Below are 22836 nucleotides of genomic sequence, written 5' to 3' on the forward strand. Positions count from 1 at the left end.
CGACTGTCACAACCAACCGACGCGCTCTTGCGACTGGCAGAAACTATTTGCACACAATCGTATTGCAACCGACTTGCACCGAAACTTGCGATGCAATGCGAGGATCGCATCGTGCCACAAGACCAACCTACGTCAGGCGTAAGTTACTGCGGAGCACCAGAAATATCTTTTTTTTCGTTCAAAAGACCTTTCGCTTGAAAATTCTTTCGTCGGAACAAAATTTATTTCGTTCGAACCAATAATATTCTATAGGAATGAACCAATTTGAAAAAATCGTTAAAACAAAGTTGAACAAACTTTTTTTTTGTCCAAACGAAAGGTTTTTCGTTCGAACAATCGTTCAATTGAAAAGAATCGTTTTAATTTGAACAGAATTTTCTTGTCAGAACATTAAGTTATTCGTTCGAACAAGTATATTGAAAAAAGTTTTTTCTCCGAACCGAAAGTATTAAGTATTTCGTTCAATCGAACAGAATTGTTTTCATTCAAACAAAAAATTGTTTTCGCTCAACCAAATTTTTTTGCCGGGACTAAAAATTTTTCATTTCAACAATAACATAGCTTTTTATTCGAACACATTTTTTGTCAGAATGAAGAAAATTTTTGGTTCAAGCAAAAAGCGTATTGTTCGATCAAACATAATTATTTTCATTCGAACAAGATTTTCTTGTTGGAACATTAAGTTTTTTGGTCGAACGGCGTGTTAAGGTCGATTTGGAAATTTACTCGGTCTGGTATATGTTGGATTTCTGTGTATGTCATTTGTCAGGACATTAAACGGAAGACAACTTAGGATACTACCTTGCGTGACTCCACTAGTTTGACCGACTTATTCCAAGATGAGGCGTTCCGTTGATTTCGGCTACAAGTTTTCGTTCAGAGATAACTGCTGAGCCATTTGGGCGACCTATCATTGATACTGTTTCCTAATAGCCTGTTTATTAATGGCTGATGTTGTGCCTTATCAAATGCTTCGTCGAAATCCACCGTTGAACATGATTCTAAGACTGTGCAGAAAACCCGTTATCGCTGCTTTGCAGCTATATTTATTATTATTATTTTCTTCCACACTATTTTTACCAAAAGAACATAGGCTTTGTTACCTTACCGCTGTTTCATATACAATCCATATAATATCGTTCACCTCACTGAGATCTACAAATAGCCCGCGTGTTTTTTCACGAATCATCGTTACAAAAGCGCTGTCGGGCCGTAAACATCGAAAATTTAGCCCCATTCAATGGGGCGACATGTTTTTCGAGTCGTCATCCCGAAATCAACCCGCAGGCCGACTGTCACTTCGATTATCAATTCAAGTATAAATGAACTAATTTATTGCCGCAGACTTCACATTCAGTAAACTAAACACGCCGAAGACATATAGCGGAGAAAAGCTGTTATGTCGACGAGGTATCAAAATAAAAGAATATATTACTTTATTCGGCCGCGGGCTTCAACCTCTATATCAATACCATCAATACTCTATATTTCCTACAGTACATATCGATCATTGTCAAATGCACAAGGTATTTACTAAATACAAGTATATAACACATAATCCTTTCCGTATGCTGGACTCACACTTGACATTCGGAGTAAGCGTTCGCTGTGGGGGAAAGGGATCGTTCGCTGTGTCGCTTGAAGTGTTTATCGAGTTTGACGCGGCTTTAGGCCTACCGGTACTGAGCTTTACTGTATCAAACAAACACAGTACAATTGTTGCGTTTATTAACGGACTCATTGGATTGAACTTCAAAACAAAATTTACGATATTTAGGTGGGTTGTTAAATTCAATAGGCCTACGACCAATCTGTCCGGATGTTAGGCCTACACATATACAAAGGCCTACATAGGCTAGTAGCCTCTACTAGGTTAAGCGTTCGCTGTGGGGGAAAGGAGATCGTTCGCTGTGTCGCTTGAAGTGTTTATCGAGTTTTACGCGACCTTAAGGCTTTAGTATGGTGGCTGATAAGGGCCATGCGTAAAAAAAAACACGTATATGCAAATGAGGGCGACATTATGACAAAACGACAAAACTAAAATAACGCGACAAAACAATAATTTTGGTTTTATCGCCCGCAATAATTCATTATTTTGGTTTTATCGCCCGCGATAATTCATTATTTTGGTTTTATCGCCCGCGACAATTCATTATTTTGGTTTTATCGCCCGCGACAATTCATTATTTTGGTTTATCGCCCGCGACAATTCATTAGTTTGGTTTTGTCACCCGCGACAATTCAAGATTTTGGTTTTTCTGCCGCGACAATTCATTTTTTGGATTTGTCGCCCGCGACAATACAATATTTTGGTTTTATCGTCAGCGACAATTCATTATTTTGGTTTTATCGCCCGCGACAATTCATTATTTTGGTTTTACCGCCCGCGACAATTCATTAATTTGGTTTTGTCACCCGCGACAAAACAATAATTTTGGTTTTGTCGCCCGCGACAATTCATTATTTTGGTTTTATCGCCCGCGACAATTCATTATTTTGGTTTTATCGCCCGCGACAATTCATAATTTTGGTTTTGTCACCCGCGACAAATCAATATTTTGGTTTTGTCGCCCATGACAATTCAATATTTTGGTTTTTATCGCCCGCGACAATTCATTATTTTGGTTTTATCGCCCGCGACAATTCATTATTTTGGTTTTGTCGCCTCGACAATTCTTTTTTTGGTTTTGTCGCCCGCGACAATTCATTAGTTTGGTTTTGTCGCCCGCGACAATTCAATATTTTGGTTTTGTCGCCCGCGACAATTCAATATTTTGGTTTTGTCGCCCGCGACAATTAATTATTTTGGTTTTGTGGCCCCCACAATTCTTTTTTTGGTTTTGTCGCCCACGACAATTCATTAGTTTGGTTTTATCGCCCACGACAATTCATTACTTTGGTTTTATCTCCAGCGACAATTCATTATTTTGGTTTTGTCGCCCACGACAATTCATTATTTAGGTTTTGTCGCCCGAGACAATTCATTATTTTGGTTTTATCGCCCGCGACAATTCATTATTTTGGTTTTGTCGCCCGCGACAATTCATTATTTTGGTTTTATCGCCCATGACAATTCATTATTTTGGTTTTATCGCCCGCGACAATTCAATATTTTGGTTTTATCGCCCGCGACAATTCATTAGTTTGGTTTTGTCGCCCGCGACAATTCAATATTTTGGTTTTATCACCCGCGACAATTCATTAGTTTGGTATTGTCGCCCGTGACAATTCTTTTTCAGTCCACTTGGGACTTTAGTCCCAAGGGGGCTATTGTGTTCACTTTTCGTCCCTCCGTCCGTCCATAGACGGAATCCAGTTATTTTGGGAAGTTTTGAAGACGCTTCAAGGTAATGTCTTGATATTTGGTTTATACATGTATCTACCCTAGAAACATCGTCAGCCCAAAAACTGGCCCTGTCAGATTCAAGATGGCCGACTGGCAGCCATTGTTGTTTGCCAAAATCAGCACTTTTTAAACATTTTCGAAGTTTTCGTGTGAAATTTTGAAGACGCTTCGATCAATTACCTTGATCTTTCGTTTATATTTGAATCTACCAAAGGCCCATCAGCATAATAAAATTGGGTCGATCTGACTCAAGATAGCCGTCCTATGACCTTTTTAGTGCCCAAAAATGTAAATTTTGGCCAGAATTCTAGGTCCTGTAGCTTCCTACTGGTTTGCCATTTCTCATTGCAATTGCTGATAGGTATTCTTTAGAGAGGGATTTTTTATACCTGGGACAGGTATTTTTGATCAGCCTATTATGACGCAATTGACGGCCATCTTGGTGTCATCAGTACTCATTCGTAGGTGGGAAAAAGTTTTTCCACATTAAATTGATACCTAAGCATATTGTGTTACTATATTCAATTGGAAAGTTGTAGCCCATAACGTGTTCTATGATTTTGGTGAGTTTCAAGGTCTTTGGTTTTAGTATGTGGCCATCAGGGGGCGTTGAATAATACAATAACTTAGTATTGCTATATTATATTTGTACCAAGGCATATTTTGTTACCATGATCAGGGAAGTGTGATGAGATGGAATACGGACGCTATTGTGCAGCTCTTGTCGAATGTGCGTTGTAATTGCCCTAAAGCCGATAACGGTTCGTCGGCGAGCGCTTTGTTACGTAACGCGCCGATAAGCGATAACCAACGAGATCGGGAATCTCCCGTAATAATTCAGTTGTTTCCGAATATCGGTTTTTCATCCCATAATAAACTTATTTAAAAATTCCTCTGTAAACTGGTAAAACTCAACACCTGATTTCCCCTCATCAATTTCAGTCGATCAACTTGTATTCACAATTGTCTTAAATTTAAGTGCCCCCTAGTTTGTCTCTTAACTGCTTCTCTTTAATCTGTTTTAGCGTGTAACTGTTTCTACGTTAATTTTCCTTTAGTTTGTATCATCTCTGATTACTTGAATTAGTCTCTTAGTCTCTGGATTGTATATATATCTCATAATTTCTGTAGTATTCATTATTTCTGAAGATGACTATTAGGACATAGACGAAACGTCGAATAAACTACTAACATTTTTGGACTTTTTCGTTATCATTGTGCGATTCTCTCTACATCGCTTCCGACGGATATAGTGTTTTATCAATCGTGATATCGGTTCTTTCCGCTGTATTAAAATGGCAACGGTTGTCAACGAAATTATAAATGATGACGATTTTGACGAACTATTCTTTGATAGTGACGAATTGGTTCAGATCGATACGGAAATATTACGGGAATCCTCTGGATCAGGATCAACTAATTCGGCCGATTCTAGTGAGTGTTATTCCTTTTGAATCGATGAAATATCGGAATAGTTTCCACCTAATTGCAGGCACTTTATTCTTTCCTTTTCTTTTTCATATAGGTACTTCTCAGGCTCAGCTGACCAGAGACTGCGATCTGAACACGAGAAAACACACATACAGGTATTTTTTACATTTATTTTTATAATCAATACAATCCTTTTAGGTTATAAAATAATAAACGAATACAGAAAATAATTATATAAACATAATATAAAAAATCCAGATAAGTACATGTTAAAATAATAATCATTATTATTATTTTCGCAGGAACACTATATATTTGGAAAAGGCTATGACTGAAGTGATTAACCATCGAGTATTTAAATTCAGTTCAAATGGAATGGTAGCAGTACATTATGGAAAATCGATGGATAAAATTTTGACTACAAATACGTCGCCGTCCAGACTTGGAATTAACCAGTGGTTTACATGTCCATTGTTTTAATTTGATAGTCACAGGGACAGTTTTTTTAACGTTTTTGTTCTTACGCCATTTTTGTAATTTGACACGACACATATTACAGATGTATATCGGGTACTGTTCAGTATCATCATCAAAATCAATGTTGAACAACTCCTTCACATGGCTTTTGAAATTATTTTTATCGATAGGACGACGATCCGGAGGTTTCGCATTTTTTCCACACAATCGACAAAGATCCATGACTAAAAACAAGAAAAGGTTAATTAAATGAGATTGCTGATGCTATTTAGGCAACTTGGTTTATATGGGGGACAATAACTTGTAGGCCTAATGTAAACGTTATTAAGTAACATTATTATGTAGTAAATACACATTTTAAAGATCATACTTCGTGTATATGTTTGTGTCGTAACATAGCAACATGACGTCAGAAACGAAAGCTGCGCGAGTCTGGGCCGAAATATTTGACATCTTCAAGGCCCAAATAACGCTAAACCCGGAATCGGAACGAACTGGCAAAAACATATGTTTAACACATAAAAACAGACTTTAATCACAATATAAATACTTAATGTTCCGATACCGGGTTTCGGAGATATAGAAGAATAAAAATACATACCTTTTTGGACAAATTTTACGAGAAATTGTTGAATTTCAACCGATTTTCTAAAGAAAAATATGTGTATACACAGCCACTTCCACGTTGTTCAATGAACTGCAGTGCGCATGCGTAGTATCGATCGCAGAACATTTATCGGGCTAAAACTATTGCGGGTTGTTCTGCGACCAAATCAAAGTTGATGTTGACTGGTGTTCAGCTGGTAACACACACTCGATAAGCGTAGCTTACTGCTGTTGCGGTAACCTTTGATGTACGGGCTGAATTGAATAGCCTACATCCGGCAATTAAAAGCGTCCGTATTCCATCTCATCACACTTCCCTGCCATGATCAATTGCAAAGTTGTAGTTCATGACATCGTCTATGATTGTGGTGAGTTTTTAAGTAAATTAGTTATTCCATATAGTCACCAGGGGGCGTTGAATAGTAGAATGGCTTAGTATTTCCTTATTAGATTGGTACCTAGGCATATTTTGTTACCATGATCCATTGCAAAGTTGTAGATCATGACATCGTCTATGATTGTGGTGAGTTTTTAAGGACATTAGTTATTCCTTATAGTCACCAGGGGGCGTTGAATAGTAGAATGGCTTAGTATTTCCTTATTAGATTGGTACCTAGGCATATTTTGTTACTATGATCAATTGCAAAGTTGTATTTCATGACATGTACTACGATTATGGTGAGTTTTAAGGTCATTGGGTTTTGCATATGGTCACCAGGGGCGTTGAATAGTAGAATAACTTAGTATTTCCATATTAAATTGGTAACGAGGCATATTTTGTTATCACAATCAATTACAAAATCATAGCTGCTCACATGTTCTATGATTGTGGTGGGTTTCAAGGTCATTGGTTTTTGTATATGGTCACTAGAGGGCGTTATGTATTGAAATTGTTAGATTGTTGAGCATTTGAAACCACTTCCCAAGTGAGCATGGTGTCCCTGGACCCCTAGTTTGGTTTTGTCTCCCGCGACAATTCATTATTCTGGTTTTGTCGCACGCAACAATTCAATATTTTGTTTTTGTCGTCCGCGACAATTCATTATTTTGGTTTTATCGCCGCGACAATTCAATATTTTGGTTTTAACGCCCGCGACAATTTATAATTGTGGTTTTATCGCTTGCGACAATTCATTATTTTTGTTTTGTCGCCCGTGACAATTCAATATTATGGTTTTGTCACCCGAGACAATTCATAATTTTGGTTTTGTCCCCGTGGTTTTGTCGGAACATTAAGTTTTTTGGTCGAACAGTGTGTTAAGGTCGTTTTGGAAATTTACTCGGTCTGGTATATTTTTGGATTACTGTGTATGTCATTTGTCAGGACATTAAACAGAAGACGACTTAGGATACTACCTTGCGTGACTCCACTAGTTAGACCGTCTCATTCCAAGAGGAGGCGTTCCGTTGATTTCGGTTACAAGTTTCCGTTCAGAGATAACTGCTGAGCCATTTAAACGACCTATCATTGATACTGTTTCCTAATAGCCTCTTTAGTAATGGCCGATGTTGAGCCTTATCAAATGCTTTGTTGAAATCCACCGTTGAACAGGATTCTAAGACTGTGCAGAAAACCCGTTATCGCTGCTTTGCAGCTATATTTTACTGTTATTATTGTTTACATCGAACGTCTTCAACAGCTGATACAACCGCAACTACGCCTGTCAATCAGATTAATTGATTCATATAAGCTTACTAAAATGCTCACTATGAAAAAAGTACGCGGTGAATCAATCCGGAATTTTTCAGTAGAATATGAGACACTAGGTACCATTCTTTAAAAGTTAATTTGTTGTATGTCATTAACGATCAGTTATATAATACTTTATTCGTAACCTTTGAAGCGGCGCACCGGTACCGAATGCTCAAGCTAGGTCAGTCACGTAGGCCAACATTAACACGAAACAGACCACGGTTTTCCCTGTTAAGAACGTCTCTACACATGAATAAAAGGGACTATAATGGACCATTTGCAATCATCAATCATTGCGCGCATACTGGCGCGAATCTGAAAGTTTGTGACGTCATTTCATGAATAAATAAAAAAGGAAGGCTCCGAGAATATCCAAATCACAGGTTACTGTGAATAACTGGGGTTCGACCATTCACAAGTAAAAAATGTACTTCCTTGTTTGTGAAGTAAGTTTATTCATACTGTTATTAAAAGCAGTCCCTTTTAAACATTCTATAATAGTATAGTTTTGTTCGTGGATATCAATACTTCGAAATATCAACAGCGGTTTATTTATTTAAGATCGATCTTGGGTCCTCTTCTCTTTATTTTGTACATTAACGATTGCCCCAATGCGTCAGCCATTTTTCAGACTATAATGTTCGCGGATGATACTAATATCTTTGCTTCCCATAAAGAGTACAGAATTTTGGAGAAAACTGTCAATTTTGAACTTGCAAACTTGGACGTCTGGTTTAAGTCAAATAAACTTTCATTAAATCTTGACAAAACACATTTCATGGTATTTAGTAGAGCTAAGAAAAAAAGGACTTCGGAATATATATCGGTGATGTACCTTTACAAAAAGTAAGTAACACCAAATTTGTAGGAGTCCAAATTGATGATAATTTAAATTGGAAAGCCCATATACAAAATATTGCGAAGAAAGTGGCACAAGGTATTGGTATCAATCGACGCTTATCACATTATGTTCCACGATCCGTTCTTCTAAAATTGTACTATTCTCTTATTCATCCTTACATTCATTATTGTAACATGACTTGGGCAAATAATACCACTACTAATCTTAACTGTCTTGTGGTATTACAAAAGAAAGCGATTAGAGCGATTAATGGAAGCGGCTACTTAGCGCACACGTCACCTTTATTCAAAAAGTACAAACTTTTGAAATTAGAGGATATCAACAAACTACAAATTTGCCAGTTCATGTACTTATATAATAAAAATGATGTCCCTAAAGCCTTCGATGATTTCTTTTTATTTAATTCGCAAATTCACAACCACAACACTCGAAATAGTACTGGTATCAATTTCGTAATCCCATATTCAAGAACCAACGTTCGTTACAATTCATAAAGATCGAAAGGTCCAAGACTTTGGAACACTTTGAATCCTAAGTTGAAACTATCTAAAAATTTCTGTTATTTTAAAAGAAATTTAAAGAAGTCCATCATAGACAATTGCTAACTCATGTGAACATCGTTTAAATTTAAGTATTGAGCCCGTCTGAAAGTATGTATGTGTGTGTATGCATGAAGCGTGTGTGAATATGCGTGTTTTTTTTCTTTTCTTTCCTTATTTTGTTTTCCTTTTAGGGTGCCTGATACTACAAGCTTTGCTTTTTTCGGGTCGCCCTGCTGTTATTTTACATCAGTATATATCGATATGGATGTACATATATATATATATATATATATATATATATATATATATATATATATATATATATATATATATATATATATAGATATATATGTACGTATGTATATGTATGTTGTAATGTAAGTCTTATATATCTTTTATACATTGATGTAAATTATTCAGAAAATAAATATATGATATGATATTTGCAGTGAAATATTTCCACATTCTTGCTCTTAATGTTCTATTAAATCGTTCAACAACTGCTGCTTTTTATCCGATTTCGTTGAAAAAAATGTAATATTATGGTAATCTAAGAGTTTATGAACTAATGAATATTCAAATTCTTTTCCATCATCAATTTGGAATTTTTTCTGGTTTTAATGTATTTGAAAGAAACTTATTTAAAATTATTGATGTTTGTGCAGCATCTATTCTAAATAGTGGGAAACTAAATACATAACGACTAAAAATATCAATTATATTTAATATCCACCAATAATCATTATTCTCTATTCTGTGTGTTGTATATGTTGGTTGCTCTAAAGTTAATTCATTTATATCTTTATATTTGACTACATTTCGAGGGATTATCATAATTTATCTTGTTTTACTTTGTGCCATATATTTTTTACAGAAGAATAGGCAACTGAACTCTCAGGATTATGATATAAATTTTTTAAATATTGTTCTTTAGGATTAGGGTTTTTTTATCCCCATTTATATGTCATTAATATTTACTATTTATTTTGAATATTGAATACTCTGTAATTGTGAATTTGTTATATTTAAATGCGCATCAGAAATAATATAAATATGTATTCTATAATTGTCGATACCTTATTTTCTTTTTCATAAATAATTGTATTCCACCTTTTGTATTTTTCAATTTTTTTACCAGAACCATGTAAAGAATTATCCTCAGATGTTCTAAAATCTAACCATAATGCAAATTCATTACCGATACAATAATCAATTTGATTAATATTACAATTTTCAGATAATTCAATTTTTTCATTCATGAAATATTTTTTGATTTCTATCCATTGATCTATCATTCTCATTCCCTGACAAAATATTTCATTTGCTTTTCTTTAAATTGGTATTTCTACTTTTAATATTTCATGATTATAATAATTATCAACATCAGTAGTACCATTTGAATATATTTTAGTAAAAAATATTAACATACCTTTAATTGATCTTGTAGGAAAGTTAATATTACCATTAATTTTTTCACCACTTGTATTAATAGTAACAGTTTTAAATTTCTCAACATAATCATATAGTAATGAAAACCCTTGATTATATCCAGTTTGAATTGTACTCGCAATATTTTCATTAATGACTGTATGATATTATAAATATATATTTGATAATTTATATTCCATATCTTTAATTATACTCGAAAATACTATTTAATTTGCCGGTGCAAAAGTTATTTCAAATATTATATCTTCGTGAATTGCATATTTATATAAAGGAGTATTATTATTTATCAATTGATAATCTAATGGAATTTCTACTACCATAAATCTTATTTATTAAATAATCTGCGGAATTAGTTACTATTGCGTTATTAGCTTTTGATCTTAATTTATTTTGATTTTATGTTTGAATTCCTTGAAATATCATATTTTTTTCTATTTTCTTTAGTTAACCATAAACCCTTATATAAATAAATACCATTTGGAACATAAAAAGTATTTTGATTTAATCACGAAATTCTAACATATAAAGTATCATTTGGAATAATATTACTCGGATTATGAGTAATTATATGATTACAACATTTTTCTTTAATTGAATTAGATTTTTTCGAATTTTTTGAAGGATAAATATACTTTACTTTCACCTTTTATCTAGAAAAAAAAATAAATTGTCTGTTTCTATCATATTTTCTAATCCAAAAATAAATCGCGATAGACGAATGAAATATAAGTCCCACAATCACAAGTTCAAAAGCAATTTTCATCTCATATGATGTTGTTTCATTGTTTACTAATATCCCTTTAGAGGCCACTTTTGATTTCATTCGATGCAAACTTCCGGGCCTCCACCTCGATTTTCCCATTTCTGTTGAATTTCTCATTGATTTACTTGAACTGTGTTCCAAATATATGTATTTTCATTTTAAAGGGAATTTATTTCAACAGATTTTTGGATTTGCAATGGGGAATCCCCTCTCTCCTATCTTAGCTAACTTATTTTTGGAACATGTTGAAACTGAAATTTTGCCTTTGTATACAGATATCCCTCCCAAAGCTTGGTTTCGTTATGTTCTTTGCTTGGTTTCTGATAAATTTAACCTTCCCTTATTTTCAGAGTTCTTAAATTCACGTTACCCTAGCCTTAAGTTCACATTTGAATGGGAATCCAATAATATGATTCCTTTCCTGGATGTTATTATACACAATTGTTTTGATCGTCTCCGTTTTTCTGTTTATCGGAAACCCACCCACTCTAATTCATATTTGCATTTCTTTTCCTTCACTAGTTTTAATATCAAGTTGTCTGTAGCCCAAAGGTTGTTTCTTCGGGCTCTTAGAATTTGTGACCCTGAATTTATTGAATCTGATATTTTAAATGTACGCAGCTGTCTTAACAAAATTGCTTATCCAGATTACGTCTTAGACCTTGCGCTTCGTAAAGCTAAAAGATCCCTTAAACCTAATTTTATACGTGTTGACTCTAACTCTATTCGACGAAAGTCTCGCATAGTTGTCCCTTATATCCCGTGTTTAGTCAAGTTGAAACCCACTCTCAAGGCGCTTAACACTGATATCATATCCAAGTATAATAACAAAATCTCTAGTCATTTATCCAAAAATAATACTCTGTCCAATACCCATGCGATACCGGTGTTTATAAAATCCCTTGCTTAGATTGTGATAAATTCTATATAGGGGAAACTGGTCGCTCCCTCAGCATTCGTATTAAAGAGCATAAGTAAGATATGATTAATCAAAAAACCCAAAGTGCTGTGGCTACCCATGTTTGGAATACCAATGGCCATCAATTTGATTTTAATGATTTTCGTATAATTTTTCCGTCTCACAGTATTACCCCAACGTCATTTAGTTAAGTCGGTTTTAATGAATTCCCATTCAAATTCCTGTGTCAATGGTAACCTGGTTTCTCCCCCATAATTAACTTTTGTCCCTATACATTTCCTCTCTGATTAATATTACCTAGTTTTCATGTGCAATAGTGTGTGTCGATCTTGCTTATACATATACTCTGAAATGTCATAATTTTAGTCACTCTTGAGAATGGATAAAACCGGAAATTCGAGGTTTTAATAAATTCTTTATAGTTTTGATGTTTTAAAATCTCTTTCGAACTTGTGATTGTGGGATTCATATTTCATTCGTCTCTCGCGATTTATTGCGTAGTTTTATCACGTTACCTCAGATAAATCTTTTCCCTTGGTCTCATTGATTTTAATGGAGAATAGAATTGAATTTCCTGAAATTTGCTCAATAAAAGAAAATTGAATTGGATTTGATATTTGATATTTTGGATTTGCAGAATAAAATTTGATTGAATTTGTAGTTTGAGCACACGGCTAATAAGCATATAGAGGTCATCTATCCGATTTAAGAAAAAGCTATTTTTCCTGGACTTTGCACAATGGTCAATTATATTTTCTATAGTGCTAATAAAAATATTCCTCCCAAAAACCAAATCAACTAAAGCTTTCACAGAAATCGATCTTGAAAAACAATTTTAGATATATAACTAAAACCAGGAAGTACCGCGGGTTTTTAAGGGTTAGGTGTAGATTTGATATAGCTTAACCTATTGTTATAAAAATCATTGTTATAGCTGTTGAAATAGAAAAAATAGTAATACCTTCTAATTCAAATAATTATTTTATTCTATCTTTAATTATATTTCAGAATTTTGTTTTATTAATAAACTTTCATAATAACTTTTAATCTTTTAAATTTATAATCATATGATTATGATAATAAATCTTTTTGTTCTTTCTGTAATTCTATATTATATTCTATTTCTAAGTGTTTATTTTTAAATTTCTCGTCACTTTATTATGAGCAATTTTATCAATTTCATTTCACCCACATATAAACTATCTTAATGCTTTTTCAGAAAATATATTCAAATCTTCTAATGCTTGATCTGTTGTGTCAGAAAATCCATTCGGTAAAAGTTTTTCAGTTTGCACTTTCTTTGATTTAGGTTTACTGGTTTTAGAATTAATAATCTTTAGGATTTGTTTCTGATTCTAAATTTTCATTAATTATCTTCAAAAAAATCATAATTTCTTCGATTAACTATTCTTTTATTTAGATTTATTTCTTGTACTATAACATTAGTTATATCATCATTATTATTTATCTTTTTAATTCTAGACTGTTCTTATTTAGTTTAAGTTGATTTTGTTATTATTTCATCAAGTCTTTTATTAGAAGATATCTAAAAATAATAGTAATCTTTCAAATGCCAATAATAATCACCATTTAAATATTTCAAATCTGGTGCAAAAATATTGTGCACCTTTACCAGTTATATTAAATCCAGATTTTTTTAAATATTGGTTTAAAATTATCAATTAATTTATCATAATATAATTCTTTTTTTAAATTATTTCTGGATCTTTAATAGTATTCAATCTTGAACGTAATTTATTAAAAAATTCACCAGTAGGTATTGTTAAATTAGAATTATATTCAGCATCATTACTAAAATCAGGTTGCTGTCCATCAGTTATATTAGATTCATCAAAGTTTTCCATTCCAAAGTCTTCTCCACCTTCCATTTATATAATAAGAAAATTCATATCTTAAACACAATATTCCACCAATTATAATTCCAAAACAGGATATAGCTGATTTAATATTTTCATGCGATTTATCATTATTTTTATGTTCAATTATTTCATGTTGAATATAATCAGTTTTAATATTTTCTGTTGTATTACAATCATTTAATTTAGAATCATTATTCAATTCTATATTCTAAGTTTTAATTTCAGTTGACTGAATAACAATTTTTTCACCGTCCATTGATTTTGAAGCAGTAATAACTTTTTTATTTATATTATCAAAACCAAATGTATTATTGATTGTTGCAGTTTTGATTAAATTATTATAACCAATTACATTTGCTATTTTTAATACTTAATCCTTAGAAATAATCAATAAATTCTGTCCAATACAATAATTCAATGATATATGTGATTTATCTAAATAATTTTGATATCTTATTATATTTTCTGGAATTGAGATATTTTCATCGTTATGAATTGAATCTCCAAATAATACTTTAAATTGTTTTTGTGTAACTAATGAAGTATTTGAATTTCCATTTAACGGTGATCTTGTTTTAACTTGTGATCCTTAAATACAAATTAAAAAATTGATATACATTGATTTATTCTTTGTATACCTGATTTTGTAAAACCATCACTATTTTTTACAATAAAGTAAATCAAACCATTATTATTTTCTTGTTTTAAATTATCATAATATTTTGGTAAGTTATTGAAATGTAATGTTTTTGAATCTATATTTTCTATCTTACTAACACATTAAATACTATAAAAAAGATTTAAACTATTAATTGGTAAGGGAAGTGCACAATATTCTAACATATTTTCAGGACAAGGAATTGATCTAATTGTTCCAATTCTGTTCTAAAATCAGAATTCTTTATATTTATATTACATCCATTTCATATTTTTTAAAACTTTGATCAATTAATATTATTATATAATTTATTAAAATATTTTAATCCCGATAGAGGGCTTTCTAATTCATTTAATGTGATTCTATTTTGAAACTATGTAAGAAATCGAAATAAACTGTGCATAAATTTATATTTAGAGTTATTTAAATGATTATTCCAACTTATGTCACATCCTGTTGTTGCATAATAAACTGCAAAATTCAATTGATTTTGCCAATATTTCATATTAGATTTTATTAACCATTGTTTTGCTTCTTTCAATCTTTTAAGATAAATCAAATATAAATTAAATATATTTTCCATTTAATCATTAAAATCATTAGTTTCAGTAACATAAATATCTAAATCAACTAATGAATTGAAAACAAAATGTAAATATGTAATATCTTAATTAAAATCTATTGCTGAAATATAATATTTGATTGATTTATTATATTGAAAAGCTTATGGACAATTATCTACCATCTATATAATAAGAAAATTAATAATCAATTCATTCTTTTAATAATTTATCTTGTTCGTCGGTTGTAATATTTCCATTTAAACTAATTATATAATCTAATGTATTTTTCAATTTATTAATTTCTTTTGTATTAGATTTATTTTTTTCTATATTACTTTTTATATTTAATTTTGAACTTATTCCGGTTAAAACACTCGAACTTAAACCTAAGACGCCATTTGAAAGAGAAAGTGTTAATTGACTGAATATTGCTAAAAATGTTATTACAGAACTAATTGTAACAGATCCACTAACAATAAGGTAATACATAATTTTACTTTTTGAATATTTTCTCTTTTTAACTTTTAAATCATTTTCAAATTCTAATATTTGTTTAAGCTAAGGCGTTAACAATTGTTGACCCAATAATAGTTATAATTGCAGATGCCATTTATTCAACAAAGAAATTAAACATCAATTGGAGGAATATATTTCTGTTTTTCTAAAGAATCAATTGTTAAATTAGATAAAGTAAGTGCTAATGTTAATTTTAATACATCATTTATATCAAATCAGTCAACATTAATATTTCCTATTTTAAATACTTTGTTTTATAACATTGTGTATCCGACAGTTCTAACTGATAATAATGCTAAATTATATAATCAATTAACTATCCACTTTTGATCCATTTATTAAAGACGAAATTACCATTTTCAAAATATCTAGTTACTTCTGCTATCATTATTTCAACATTTATATCATTATAAGTTTCATTTTCAAATATTTCAGTAATCATTTTTTAATATCATCAATAATAGAATATTCATCTTATTCATGAAATTTAAAGATTTTCTAATTGAATCAGTCATTTTTTCTACATTATAAGCATCTTTATTTAGAGTTTTGACATAACTAAATGTAGTATTTTTAATATGAGTTATCACATCATTGATTTCAAATTTCATTTCTTTTTCACGTTTAATATCAAATCCAAAACATATACTCGGTCTAACAGTTATATTCATATATTTATTACAAACAATTACTCATTACATCTTATTACTATTTCATACATAACAGGAAAATTATTTATATCAATGAATTCACCATTTTGATCTGTTATTTCTAATTTGGAATTATAAAATTGTGGAATACAAGGTTTAAAATCATATTCTGATGAATCATAATTAATGGTAAAATATTAAATTGCAATAAATATAGAAAGTGTGTAAAAGTTATTAAATATGGTGTAGCATTAATATTTGTAAAAACTTTTATCTGGGGTAATTCCTAACAGTTAAGCTAAAGGTTTTCTTACCATAAATTGTGTAGTTCATTAGCTACATGTATCCTCATTTTGTTTCAGCTATCACTTAAAAAAAATCAATAATAAATCCGACATCAACACCCATTTTCAACCAAGCCTTTCTATAAATTTCTTGCGCTAATGTTTCTAAATTATAAAATCCTAGTTCTAAAAATAGTTGATATAAGTAAAATTTATCAATATGTCTAATGTAAATAAAAAAGATTCTACGATCAAGAGTTGTATCTGATATATTATGAAAAGAGTAACATAAGCTAATATTTACTAATTTCATATCAATACAAATTTTATACCCTCTGTTTAATTGTATTTCTAAAATATGAGATTTATGACTTAATAATAGTTTTCTTGAATCAACATATATTCTATATTCTTTTAATTCTACCATTTATGACTTACAAAAGAGTATTCCTTACATCTTAAAACTATTTCATAAATTACAGGAAAATTATTTAAATCAATCAAATATCCATTATGAGTCCTAATTTCTAATTCAAAATTATTGAATTGCGGAATACAAGGTTTGAAATCACATCATAATAAATTATAAATCATTTGTGTTCCAAATCGTTTACATTTTTAATGGTAAAAGATTTAATAAACTTGAATAACAAGTCGTAATTTTATTTGCTTCAAATGTTTTTATGGGATCAATTAAATTGCAATAAATATAAAAGTGTGTAAAATGTATTATATTTGCCATACTTTGCCTTAATTTGCCTTATATTTGCCTTAATTTGCAATACTATCAACATTTAAATGTTTTCATAATCTTTGGTAACATCAACCAATCCTAATTTCGTGTAACACTTTAAATTATTAGGGTGATCTGTTTCTCCACAGAAAACCCTATTGATATTCACGTGATTTATTCTTTTTTTCCCTTTTACACACTATTTTCGTCGAAAGAACATAGGTTATTACCTTACCGCTGTTTCAGATACAATCCGTATAATATCATTTAGCTAACTTCGATCTACAAATACTCCGTCGGTATTTTTATGAATCGATGAATTTAATAAAAGCACTGTCGGGCCGGTGTTGTCATATCGGAATGACGGAATCGCGGAATTCTTTAAAAACACGGAATATCTTCACTATCACTGTGAATAGTAAACGGGAATCGCAATTCTATCTAAAATTATTTTATAATACCGTTCACTGGCTGACAGTTACCAGCTGCAGCAGCAGACAGAATGTAGTCGACAAAGAGATCGGCACCAGGGTAAACATCGGCTATCGAAGTTAATCGACTTTTTGCGATCTTAGTAGATTTGAGCACGTCACTCTAGGTCGGGCCGTACTTACTTTTAGATGTCTGTCTATTCACAAATAACAGAGTTGAAAAGATACCATTTTATATATTCGATGTGACGTTTAAATTCATTAAATAATTTTCCAATTTCTCTATTTCTTCAGAATGTGTTTGAATATTGTAATCCATTTATTCTTCTAATTTTATAAAACTTACTTTTACTCCTGAAAGACTAATTTTAGGTTATTCAAAATCTATTACTAAATCCATTTTTCCCCATTTTTCAATAAATTTACTATAATCTTCTATTGTTGTGCCTTTAAAAAATCTAAATAAAAAAGCTGCAGGTCCAATTTTCCTACGCAATGTTTCTAATATTTCGATTGTACCTTTTATTTCTAGTGAATCAATATAATTTCTAACATTTTCCATATAAGGTTTATTTGAAATAGATTTAGTTCTTTAAATAGATTTTTTTACTCGTTGAGATTTATCATCAAAATATTCTGTTTCCAAAATATTTTTACTTAAATTTTGTTGATGTTTTTTTCGATTCAAGATATCTTTTAAAATTCGTTTTTGTTATAAATTAATTACAAATATTATTTAATTTCATCTTTTTTATATCCTCTAATTGTACTTTTCTTTCATCTGAATTTTTCATGTCGAGATTGAAGTGATTTATCGATGTATTTTTACAATATGAAAATTAATATTGATTCTTATTAACATTAATTTTGTTCTGTTTGGAACTCACTCTCTCCCTTTTATAACGGATAAAGAATACTTGTGGTGATGAGTGATGTGACGCCCTCTGGTATGAAAACGCCATATTGTTATTACTTACGGTTAACAAGCGCATGCAGATTTTTTCAATTGGGAAACGGAATGCCGTGAAGAATGTTGAGGCGACTAGTATAATCATTGTTCCCCTTTCTTTCTCCGAGGCCAAAGAACTTAGACTTTATATACTAATTTTATGCATTTCTTTCCATTCCTACCGTTCCTAAGCTATGCCCCCACTCTCGTCTGACCTTACCCCTAATGGTGTGTGTAGTCACTACTACTTCCTTTAAGCGTACTCCTGGCCCGAACTAACCTACGCTCTTCTCCCTTCCTCACAAACTCGCACTTTGTTACCTGATCCCTCTTAAGCGCGCCCTACACACGTACTAACCTACGAAACTTTTCGCTCAACAGAATTGTGGACAACAGAGAGAGCACGAAACATAAACTTTCAACCTTTATAGATCGTTGTAAATTATATTTTCCGGCTTAATATATCCAATCATCTGTCCAATTCTCAGTTTCAGATGTACGTCGTATTCTTCTTATATGCAAATATCGTTCATATTCTGAAGATTTTGCGTTTTAAATTGATTCACTGTGTTTTTAGAGGAGCTTTACTTATGGTATGAGTTGCAAATATAATGACTGTTTTAACGACTAGTTTTAGTCTCCTTCTCGGGCGAACAATCGGAACCAGATGTTTAATACTATTCACTTTAGAGAAGAGTTGTAAAAAATACACATTTCCAGAGTAAAAATAATTAATTTAACAATCACCAACTTCGGAAAAAAAAACGAAATGAAAAAAAGACATACTCTCGCCCTCTCATGAAGTCATTTTCTCTGCCCTACCAATACCAAGACCGTAAACCCTGTGCCACCACAGTGTTGTAACCCAGATGCGCACCTGCTTATGATATTCGACTTACGAAGTTTCATCAGTAATTGATTAAAAGACTATTTCAATGTTACCTCTTTCAAACATACTACTGGAAAGGCAATTCATGTCGCTATTGACTCAATAGCTCATGTATTGCGCAAAAGATGTCGGAGTTTTTTTGTGGATTCGTATAGTGTCTTGATCGCTACTCACGTGACAATGTTTAACAACCACATAGTCGTATCGTCAGAGATCCACGGATTTGATGGTAGAGAACCACAAATAAATGGGTCATGCTCTGCATAAAGTTCGCATCTTTGTGTCAGACTAGAATGAAATAAAAAAAGAAAAGTGTACTTCAGTATGATTGAAGGAATCATTGAGTTTGTAAACACTGAAGGTCGGTGCATTTAATGAACAAAAGGAACGTAAATAAATCAAAGGAGTTGCTTTGTGTAATGCGCAATTTGGTTGACGTTTGTCTGTAAGCGGAATCTTTTGATAAGCCCTGACATCCGTTGAGAATAAGTTCGAACCCCATATCATTACGCATCGGGCGCAACTTAAAACGTCCGCGCGTAATGTAACTATTTTGTAATGAAATAATTATTATTGCTGTTTTTTGTAATTTGTAGTCAACGACTTTTCGATTATCGCCACTTAGAATTAAACAAGTCCGTTAACTAGAAGGCTCAGGAAATCGCGGGCTAGTCATGCTGGTTGGCTCAAGAAGAGTATCGCCAGGGTGGAAACAGTATCGCGTCCAGGGGTCGATATCCTGGCTCAAAGAATTAAGACGCAATTCAACACTCTTCAGAAAGTTCAGGGCGAACTTGTTGTACAGCTGGAGGAGAACGAAATCGAAAAAAGAAGAAATCTGGTTCGAGGCGTACCACGATAAAACTATGAAAGCTCTCCAAGACCTTGCGGAGAAGACTGCTGAATCGTCACCGCCGCTGAATCCGAACGCGACGGCATTTAGAGCAACGACGCAGTCTACAAGACAGTCGACGCAGTCTACGGCACAGTTTACGCAGTCCATATCACAGTCCGGTTCGTCAGTCACTTCCGATATCGACGGTTGGATCGACGAGTTGGTATCCGCAGTGAATCAGTCATCCCGCACTCCGGAGATGATGTAAGTATCGAGTTAGCTCTATCCCAGTTATATGTTGACCTAAAGTTGAAATCCCCGTTTTCGATGGATCTCCTTTACTGTGGCCGAGGTTCATCGAACTGTTTCATACTCAAATCCATGCCAGGCTGGGTATCATGGATGTCCGTCGAATGGATTTGTTGCAATCCCACGTCAAGGGCGAAGCCAAGAAGCTGATTCAAGGAATGGGATACTCGGCGACCAATTATGCAGATTGTTTAAAAGAGTTGAAATCTGTATTTGCCCATCGTGTAGGTATTAGTAGGGCGTATATTGATGCTTTAATATGTGGGGGTCAAGTACCTTCCTATGACTCTATAGCCCTTCGAGACCTTTATATCGAAGTCCGGGATTGTGTAGCCACGTTGATTCGTTTAAACTATCAGTACGAAATAGGTAGCAGTGAAGTCGTGCTTAAGGCATCACGTCAAATTCCGATGGAAAAACGATCAAAATGGAATGATTACGTAAAAAGGTATCAAAATCCATCGCTAGTTGAATTGATGAACTGGTTAAAGGATTGTGTTGACTCAGACTTTGGTCCATTTGCGATTCCGAATAAAAAACAAGCTAGACAGAACGTCAGTGTTAGAAATACAGTTGGTTCATGTAATAATGTTAATAGTAAACAAAATGTTTGTCCTCTGTGTAAACAATTGCATCACCTTTCAAAGTGCAAAGAATTTTTAGATAAGTCAGTCTCGGAAAGGTTTTCGTTTGTAAAAGGTCATAACCTGTGTATCAATTGTCTTTTTTTCAGGTCATGTAATTGCAACCTGTTCTTCGAAGGGTAAATGCAGGGAGACAAACTGCGGTAAAAAACACCATACAACTCTACACCGTTCATGGTCCTCACCTTTTGCACGCCCACCTCCGATTGTTCAGACCAAAACTTTGTTAGAAACTACCGTCGAACCAGACAAACCTAAATCCGCGGTGAATCAGATTGGTGTGTTGTCAGAATCGTCTTCAAAGGTAAAATTTCAAATGTTACCTGTTATAGTATATGGTAGAAACGGTAGGCAGATTTCCACACATGCTTTACTAGATTCTGCTAGCAATGTAAGTCTCATTGATTCGGACCTAGCGCGGGAACTGGGTTTAAAAGGTAGGGAAGGTAAACTCACAATATGTACACTTAATTCCGAGGGTAGTGAACGCTCACGGTTCGTATCATTTTCTACTGGGAGCCAGTATGGTGACAAACTTATAAATGTTAGCGCCTGGACTCGTCATGGGCACTTTAATTGTTCGTCACAGACTAAAAGAGATTTTAGTTATTTCACTGATGTCCCTCTCGATGAGATTTGTCATATCTCCGTCAAGATATTGATTGGTGCCAATGTTCAAAGGGCACACCTGCAGTTGGAGGTTCGTCCCGGTCCTGATAATTCTTACCCATTCGCAATTAAAACCCCTCTTGGCTGGAGCCTTATGGGAGATTCAGATGAGCAGGGGCGCGTATCTAGTTATCTGGCTAAGGCTAATGTTGTTATTGCTCAGGAAGAGAATCTAAAGGCTCAAGTGGAGCTGTTCTGGAAGGTTGAGTCTACTAATTTGTTTTCCCCTGCTTTAGGTGATTCAGTTGAAGACAAAAAATCTCGTGAGTTGTTACATAGTTCATGTAAGTTAGTCAATGGTCATTATGAGATAGGTATGCTCTGGCGGGATCCACATCTCCAAATGCCTGATAATCGCCATGTGGCTGAGGTAAGGTTTAGGAATTTGAAACAGAAGTTGAGTAAGGATTCGAATCTTATGTCTGGGTATTGCGATACTATAAATGGTTATATTTCAAAGGGGTGTGCTCGAAAGTTGACGCCTTATGAGGTTACTCGTACTTCTAATAGGATTTGGTATCTTCCACATCATTGCGTTATTAACCCAAACAAGCCTAAGCCCCGTGTAGTCTTTGATGCTGCATCCAAATGTAAGGGTGTTTCCTTAAATAGCATGTTGATGACCGGTCCTGATTTACTCAACAATTTGTTTGGAGTTTTACAGCGTTTTCGTTTAAACGCTGTCGCCATGGTATCTGATATTGAGGCCATGTTTCATCAGGTACGGGTCCCAGAGGA

General features: G+C 32.9%; 1 protein-coding gene across 1 annotated transcript in view; it reads right to left on the reverse strand.

Moving 5' to 3' along the window:
* Positions 1 to 22836, reverse strand: part of LOC141903423 (regulator of G-protein signaling 7-like) — a 269965-nt gene that overhangs the window by 82786 nt on the left and 164343 nt on the right. The window contains exon 11 of the mRNA XM_074791538.1: positions 19831 to 19929. Coding sequence (XP_074647639.1) covers positions 19831 to 19929 — 99 coding nt within the window. The remainder of the gene's footprint in view (positions 1 to 19830; positions 19930 to 22836) is intronic.

This window comes from Tubulanus polymorphus, chromosome 4, assembly GCF_964204645.1.
Source record: "Tubulanus polymorphus chromosome 4, tnTubPoly1.2, whole genome shotgun sequence".
NCBI lineage: Eukaryota > Metazoa > Nemertea > Palaeonemertea > Tubulaniformes > Tubulanidae > Tubulanus > Tubulanus polymorphus.